The 9,010-nt window shown below is 40.6% G+C and overlaps 1 protein-coding gene across 1 annotated transcript in view; it reads left to right on the top strand.

Moving 5' to 3' along the window:
- Nucleotides 1-6,843, top strand: part of LOC109831020 — a 19,842-nt gene extending 12,999 nt beyond the window's left edge. The window contains exon 4 of the mRNA XM_020398364.1: nucleotides 6,672-6,843. Coding sequence (XP_020253953.1) covers nucleotides 6,672-6,843 — 172 coding nt within the window. The remainder of the gene's footprint in view (nucleotides 1-6,671) is intronic.

The following is a 9,010-nucleotide window of genomic DNA, read 5'->3' as shown; positions in this document are numbered from 1 at the left end:
TAGGGGGCCTAGACACCCCCTGGTGTCTCGGCCCAGGCCGAGACACCCCTGGGGTGTCTAGGCTTTTCCTAGACACCCCCGGGGTGTTTCGACCTCCCGAGACTCCGTTTGAGTTGATTCGGTTGTTTTCCCTGTAGATTCTTCGTCCGAACTCGGATTTGAGTGATTCCGGGTGCGTTGGATGCTTGACGAAGAGTTCGATCCGCTTTGGTGGTTGGATTATCTGTAGAGTGGTCGAGGCACGAAGGGCGTTGTCCTTTTTGTGAACACTGCCGGGTTCCCGATTGATCCGGGTCTTGGTTGTTCCGAAATCCTATAAGCTCACGTAGCTCGTCGATTCATTTCAGTCGTTTACCGACGTCAATCGAACTCTTGCGAACCGGGTAGTGACGTTCATCGTCATTCGTTAACACTGAGCTGTTTGCGGGGACCTATCGGTAATTTTTGATGCCTACAATAGGCAATTTTCAATGCCTACACCAGTTTGCGGAGTCATTTCTGGCGTATGTAGAGGAGGTGATATTATGGGATCGGAGCGCAGATTTGAGTGAGATGTGAGTAGTCTCAGATTACCAGGATGTTTTCCAGGACATACCAGGGTTACCTCCAGTGAGAGAGGTCGAGTTTTGCATAGAGTTGTAGCCAGGCACCACACCGATTTCCCAAGCTCCTTATCATATGGCGCCTGCTGAGATGAGGGAGCTACAGATCCAGATCGATGAGTTGTTGTCTCAGGGCTACATTCAACGGAGTCATTCTCCGTGGGAAGCATCGGTCCTTTTTGTGAAGAAGAAGGACGGGAGTATGCGATTATGTATAGATTATTGCGGGTTGAACAAGGTCACTATCTGTAACCAGTACCCATTACCAAGGATCGATGACTTGTTCGACCAGTTATAGTGAGCACATTGTTTCTCGAAGATAGATCTTCACTCTGGTTATCATCAGTTGCGAGTTCGGGAGATGGATATTCCCAAGATGTTTCTCGAAGATAGATCTTCACTCTGGTTATCATCAGTTGCGAGTTCGGGAGATGGATATTCCCAAGACCGCTTTCTTGACTCGATATGGGTCTTTTGAGTTTCTTGTCATATTGTTTGGGCTGACCAATGCACCCGCAGTATTTATGGATTTGATGAATCGGATTTTTCGTCCTTACTTAGACCAGTTTGTGATAGTCTTCATCGACGATATTCTTATCTACTCGAGGTCGGAGGCAGAGCACGAGCAGCATTTGGGGTTAGCATTGCAGATATTGAGAGAGCACCAGTTGTATGCTAAGTTTAGCAAGTGTGAATTCTGGTTATCAGAGGTCAGATTTTTAGGCTATGTTATTAGCCGAGAGGGCATTTAAAGTGGATCTGGCTAAGGTAGAAGTCGTACTTGATTGGGAGCCACCGAAGACAGTTACCGAGATTCGTAGCTTCTTAGGCCTGGCAGGCTATTATAGAAAATTCATTCAGAATTTCTTGAGGAATTCCACACCACTTACACGCCTTACTAAGAAGGGTGTACAGTTCATTTGGAGCATAGAGTGCCAGAAGGCATTTGAGACATTGAAGACTAAGTTGACTTCAGCACCAGTTTTTGTTATTCCTAGCAGTGATAAGACTTTTGTTGTCTACACTGATGCATCCTTATCAGGGCTTGGCGGTGTATTGATGCAGACCCAGAGAGTCGTAGCCTATATTTCGAGGCAGCTGAGGACTCATGAGCAGAATTATCCCACACATGATTTGGAGCTAGCAGCAGTGGTCTTTGCATTGAAGGTGTGGAGACATTATTTGTACAGAGTACAGTTTGAGTTATTCACTGATCACCAGAGCATGAAGTACCTCTTCTCACAGAAAGAACTCAACCAGAGGCAACGGTGATGGGTAGAGTTTATTAAGGAGTATGAGTTTGCTATACAGTATCATCCGGGAAAGGTGAATGTGGTAGCAGACGCGTTGAGCAGGAAGCGTCGTCGCGGACTAGTAGCTTTGAGGTGTTCACTATTTCGGGATCTTTATACCCTCAGGCATTTTGATTTCAGGCCAGAGATTGGCAGGAGCCGTGTGTTCTTAGGAACGTTATCTGTACATCCATCTTGGAGAGATTGAGTAGTCGGAGCTCAGTTAGAGGATTCTTGGATTCAAACCCGCAAGGGGGAGATCTCCAAAAAACCCAAGGATGATTGGACTATTGGAGTAGATGGAGGCCTTAGGATGAAGGGCAGGATCGTTATGCCAAACAATCTACAGCTGAAGAGGGAACTATTTGACGAAGCTCATCGCAGCAGATATACAGTGCACTAGGCACGACGAAAATGTACAAAGATCTGAAGAGGCATTTTTGGTGGAGTAGTATGCGCAGAGAGATTGCAGATTATGTGGCTAAGTATTTCACCTGCCAACAATTTAAGGCAGAACATCAGAGACCTGCAGGAACCCTACAGCCTTTACCCATTTCCGAGTGGAAGTGGGCAGATATTTCCATAGATTTCATAGTAAGGTTGCCCAAGTCAAAGAAAGGAAATGATTCTATTTGGGTTATAGTGGACAGATTGACTAAGTCCGCACATTTCATGCCTGTGAGGATGACTTATACGGCAGATACATATGCGAGGATCTTCATTCGGGAGATTGTTAGATTGCATGGAGTTCCGGAGGCGATTGTATCAGATCAGATCTCTGTCTTCACATCTCATTTTTAGAGGAGTTTTGAGGATGCTTTTGGCAGTCAGTTGTTATTTAGCAGTGTTTTCCATCCCCAGACAGAGGGACAGATCGAGAGGGTGAATCAGATCTTATAGGACATGTTGAGAGCATGCGTTATAGTCAGGGTAGCTGGGAGGATCACATCCCACTGATTGAATTTGCATACAATAATAGTTATCAAGATACCATCGGGATGGCACCGTATGAAGCTTTATACGGGAGACCTTACAGATCGCCTATATGTTGGGCAGAGCCAGATGATAGTCTATTGAATTGTCCAGAGTTAGTTAGACAGACCATAGAGAAGGTGGCATTGATTCGAGAGCGCATTCTTGCGGCGCAGAGTCGATAGAAGAGCTATGCAGATCAGCGAAGACGACCTTTAGAATTCCACATAGGAGACTTAGTCATGTTTAAAGTATCACCGATGAAGGGCGTTCAGTGATTTGGTAGACAGGGGAAGCTTGCCCTGAGATATGTTGGTCCTTTTAGGTTCATCGAGTGCATTGGAGCTGTTTCTTATAGATTAGATCTTCCAGCATCGATGTCGAGTGTACACGATGTCTTTCATGTTTCGATGCTTACGAAGAATCTGCAGGATGATGAGCCGCAGAGAGTGATTGACTCATCAGAGATTGAGATTCAGGATGATTTGACTATCGTAGAGGTACCGGTATGCATACTTGCTAGAGAGAATAAAAAGCTTAGAAATAAAGTCATTCCATTAGTGAAAGTTCAGTGGAACCGGCAAGGAACCGATGAGATTTCTTGGGAGCGCAAGGAGGATGTTCGTCGTGACTACTCACACCTGTTTGGACAGGTATGATGTTAATGTGCTTATATGACTTGATAGTTGTCATTATCTATGATTGTTTAGTCACATTTATATTTATCTTTAACACTAGAATAGGGATATTTTATTTTTTTACCTAATCCTTAATCAATCGAAGTATATGGTATATACATGAGGGTTTCCTTGTTTGGATTATTTCGCTCGACGTACCAATTTCGTTTAGTTAAGGATTTAGGTAAGAATGTTTGCATTCTAGGTTGTTAACTTTAAATATCATTGTGCTAATGCGCTCTACTTCTAAACTTATAGATGTCGGGAAGAGGACGTGGACGTAGAGGTACTCATGCTCAGGGAACTGAGCAAGATGATAGAGAGCCTGAGCCGCAGTACTTAGTGGATGTCATAGCACCTTTGGCAGCTCATGTAAAACCCCGATAATTTATGAATAATAAAATTAATGCGTGATAAATTATGATATGTGGATATTTAGTTTGATAAATATCATTTAATGGTATATGAGTATAATACCATGTGTTTTGAGTATGAACAAGTTCATACATGAGAGATAGAAGAGATGAAACATGCACAAATGGCCAAACTCATGAGAAACTGGGAAATCCCAGTCCAGTCGACCGCCTTGGTCGACCGCAGCCCGGTCGACCGCGATACCTGTAGTTTGTTTTTTCTCCTGTTTTGAGTTGGTTTCGGATTTCTAAACGCATATCCGTTTTCCCCTCATATATATATATGAGTTTTTCACGATTTTCTCAGTTTTCCTAAGAATCCTAATAGCCACCAAAACCCCCCAAACCCTAGTTTGATTTCTTGGAGAAGATTGAAGGATTTCAAGTGGATTTTCGGGTGATTTTTAGCTTTTGGAGTGGAGATCTTTTTCAACCTTGCTTCTAACACGTTTTCCTGCAACCAAAGGCGAGTATCATCTCTGCTAATCCCCCTCCTAGTTTTTAAAACGTTTTTAAAGAGGTTTTAACTTGTTTTAAGTCATCTTCTTTTGTATTATATGTAAAGAGACTAGGTCTTTCTATGCTAAAAAGGTTGAGAACGATTTTTACAGAAGTATTTAAGACCTGAAGATGATTTTAAAACGTGGTTAATCTGAAGAAAGAAGTTTGATTCGTTGTTTTGATCTTTTATGCATGTTTTAGGGGTTTTGAAAGCAAATCAAATGCATAAAATTATGTTTATAATTGTTGAGTTGTTTTTAGATGTTCATATCTGCTCTAACATGGTTGCATACAAATTTTAAGAAGATTTAGACATGTTTACATCGAGAAAACACGACATGAACACGACACACACACAACCAGTTTGGAAAACTGGAAACAGGGTTCACGATCGACCGCCACGGTCGACCGCGTGCAGGACAGAGACCTGGGTAGTCTCTGGAGCCCGTCGCGGTCAACCGTCACGGTCGACCGCCAGTCTGCTTTGGCTGTTGCATGTTTCATTTGGATTTTTTATTTGGTTTTCGAGCGATATGATAGACTATGGCATTAGTGGTTGTTAAACACCTGGGATGATGGTGAACTTCAGATGAGGACACGCACACCGAGATTTGTGCACATATGCTAGATTGTATTAGATTGACACACTTTTGACATGAGATAATTTGATTAACACATATTGAATAATGTTGTTCTATATGACTCCGGAAATAGGGAGATGAAACCTATTTACCGCAGAACGATTGAGTAAAAGTATTACAAATGTATCGTTATTACACGTATCCGGAATAGGGAGATAATAAAACCTATTGTCGCAGAGCGATTGAGTAAGAGCATTACAAAAGTATCGCTATAGCACAAGATGATGTACACATAGATATTTGATCAGTTATAAGTTTTACTTTCATGATAGACTACCCGTGAGTAGGGTATTTACTTTGAGATTTTAGCACACCCGTTATGGACGCAGTTATATTTCGTTTTGTTTTGGTTGGCATCCTCTTATATTAGAGCAGGCTACTCGGATGCACTTCAAGATGAGATATTTATTCTTTATGTTGGAGATTGGAGTATGTTTTCCTTGACTATTTATTTTTCATTCATGAAGAGCTATATTAATGATTTGATATATGTATGTACTGACTCTATTTTCTATATATATACTCCTACCCCTTTCCATGGGGAGAGGTAGTGATGATCTCGCTAGTGCTTTGATGCTTATTGTTTCCCCTCTTTCAGGCAACGAGTCTGGCGCACGGAGAGTCGCAGGTTGATGGGACATCTTAGTTGTCCATTTAGCTATTTATTATATTTTGTTGTTATTGTAGAACTCCACATGTAGTTGATTTTTTTTCAGACTCTAGATTGGTATTTTATTTTAGAGTTGAGAACCTTGTGAGACTTTGTTTATTTGACTCATTGTATTTGAGACTCAGTTCAGACTCAGAGATATATCTATTTCATTCCAGTTGGGCTCATTATTAATATCTCTTATGCTTCTTCTGTGTATTTTTGGTGTTGTTCTATTTCTAGTTTTGCATGTCTGTACCTTCATCTATTTATTGTTTCCACTAGAGATATAACGATTATGATGGTGAAACATGTCGTAGCATGGTGTTTGGTGCTTGGTCGGTTTGACAATCCAGGTTTCACCTGGTACTGCAGCCTTGTTTGAATCCAGGGGCGTCACTTGCTAATAAACCTCCTATGAGAATAAAAGTCTCTATAAGTTCTATTATAAATTTAGATGTTTGGACAATGTTAATATTTGAAGATCATGCTTCAGAACCTGCAATAGCATTGCTTCCCCGTGCAATTCATTGAAATTATATGGTCGAGACATTTATTTTCTTAGAAGAAAGCTAATGGTAGTAACCAAAATATAAAGTGCTTTCTAAAATATGCAGCCATAAATTAACAGTATTAGTGTGCTTTTTCTCACTAATAATAATATAAACTTTCTCTTAATAACATGGTTTCACATGAATGAAATCTTTCTAGCCCTACATTAATGTCATACTTATATTTGAGTTATTTATATAATTATCTTCTTTGATATTAGTTAACCAAATTTTGCAGGAAACCTACATAGCACTGATGAGGATAAGCTTCTCATCAACCGAAAGGTGCCAGGACCGAAGAAGGCAGCCTGGGACATTAACTTTAACAGGCACACAACATGAGCTTGTCTGTCCTTACTATCTGAAAGAGCAGGTCCAGTTGTTCACAATCACCAGATGCCTTAAATTTCAATATGAGGAGATTGTACCTGGGTTGGGATTGTTTAACAGCGGAGAAGATGGCGGCGGAGATTGTACCTGGGTTGGGATTGTTTAAGAGCAGAGAAGATGGCGGCGGAGATTGTACCTGGGTTGGGATTGTTTAAGAGCAGAGAAGATGGCGGCGGAGATTGTACCTGGGTTGGGATTGTTGGTGGTGGTTGAGGCGGTGCCGTAGAGGAGGCGGCGGAGGAGATGGCGGCGGCGGCCGAGCGACCTCGAGAACGGCGACGGTGGGGCGGGCTCTCGAGCTCGGAACTTGGATCTTTAACTTGAATTGCATTGTTTCATACCGATATTCCACCAACCTCCATTGGATATAATCGTTAATTAAAACGCAATTCCATCCAACCTGCAGCTGGATATTTGTGTAGATTATCTAACAAAACAAATGTAAACACTTGACATACATTGTTAGGAATTGTTTGTGATCATCAAAACAAGATTAGGGAGCAGGGTTATAAACATGAGACCTAACAAGGCTAACATTCTTACTATTAGAAAGTAAGAGAATACAAATAGGATTACAAATCTCACCAAATAAACCCTAAAACAAAGCCTCTAGATCTCTCACAAATCTCCCACAATTGAATGTAACATCTCCTCTCAAAGACTGCTTAAAATGTCCTTACTTTACCTTAATTAATTAGGATTAATATTATATTTCAACTCAGAACGAAACGGGTCAGAAAACCAAACTCAACTGAAGACCTGACTCGCGGTGGACCGCAGAATCACGTGCGGTCGACCGGATCCAATGACCGAGACTAAAAACCCCTACAGGGTATGGCCGGTCGACAGCAAAACCCATCACGGTTGACCGCGAAAACGACAGAAACTTTCCTAAGTCTCTGGACTTTTGGCGGTCGACCGCCTCGCCACACGTTATCGACTGCACACCACCCAAACCTATTCCTTCGTCTTTTCATGTGGTCTTCGTCGCTGTGCTTGCCATTTCTTCAATGTGAAAAAGAGACGATCAAATTCAGGGTGATTACCACACATAACACAAAAATTCGAAATAGAGATTCCCATGTGAAGCAGACAATCTTGAGTAAAGAGCCTCATTCGTTCCACAAGCCAACCAATGAAGCTATGCTTAGGCACATTTAAAGGATTCCAATTAAGGATTCTCTAGGGCACAACGTTCACGTTATCACAAAGAGAATAATAGAGGGTAGAAATCTTAGGGGTACCTCAAGACATCCAATAAGATATGAAAGTTTGGCATGAAGAAATATCACCACATTTTAAATTAGCATATCTCTTACCTTGAACAAGCTCTTCCACTGCCATGAGTCCCTAGCTCTAGCGGTATTATGCCAAAAGGCATCAAAATGAATCAGTAGCTATTAAGTAATGGACCCATGTTTATTCTTCTAGTAGACAAAGAACTGTGTCTAATATTGAGGTTATCAATAGGAACATCTTTGCTGTGCTAGAAAATGGTCAAAGGAGTGAGGACACTAGTTCTTGTACTAAAGAGATCATTACACTTATCGTTATAGGGAGTCCCCAATCTAATTGAATTTAAGGAGGTTAAGGCTATTTTATATTAATATCATATATCCCTTATCATTCTTCATGAAACTAGAGTGAAAGTTCATAAGACTCCTAGTATTACGAAGAAAAGTGTTAGAAACTAGGCATATATTCAAAATTGTACTGAGGCTTTTAATGGATGAATTTGGGTTTTATGGGATATAAGTGTTTACGATCTGACGTGCCACAAGATAAGTGGACAATGTATTCATTGCGAAGTTCATTTAAAAGATGATAGAATTCATTGAATGGTTTCTTGTATATATGCATATAACCAATTGAATAGAAGGAAGGAGTTATGGGATGGTGGTGTGTTGTGAAAATAGTGTCGAGATTGTAAGTGCACAATAAAGTTATAGTATAATATAATGTCAATTCCATGAAGAAGGTGTAGAAAAAAATTCTAAGTTGGATCCTAGAGATGTGTCTGGACAAATAGGAGTCAAAGTGAAAGTGATATAGAGAGTGTGTGTTTATTTACAAATAAAAAAACTAGAATAAGAGAGAGAAAGAGAGTGGACAAATTAAAAAAATGAGACAAACAAAGGGAAAATAAAGAAAATAGAAAAGAATAAAATCAAGACTAGAAAAACTAAGCACAAAGAGGGATAACTTAAACAAGTAAAAATATGGAGGAGAAAAAGAGATAGGAATCAAGAATTAAACCCACTAGTTAATTTAACTTAAACAAGTAAAAATATGGAGGAGAAAAAGAGATAGGAATCAAGAATT

This window comes from Asparagus officinalis, chromosome 2 (assembly GCF_001876935.1).
Source record: "Asparagus officinalis chromosome 2, Aspof.V1, whole genome shotgun sequence".
In the NCBI taxonomy this organism is placed as follows: Eukaryota; Viridiplantae; Streptophyta; class Magnoliopsida; order Asparagales; family Asparagaceae; genus Asparagus; species Asparagus officinalis.
The sequence above is the reverse complement of the archived record's forward strand: the minus strand, read 5'-3'. Positions and strand labels throughout refer to the sequence as shown.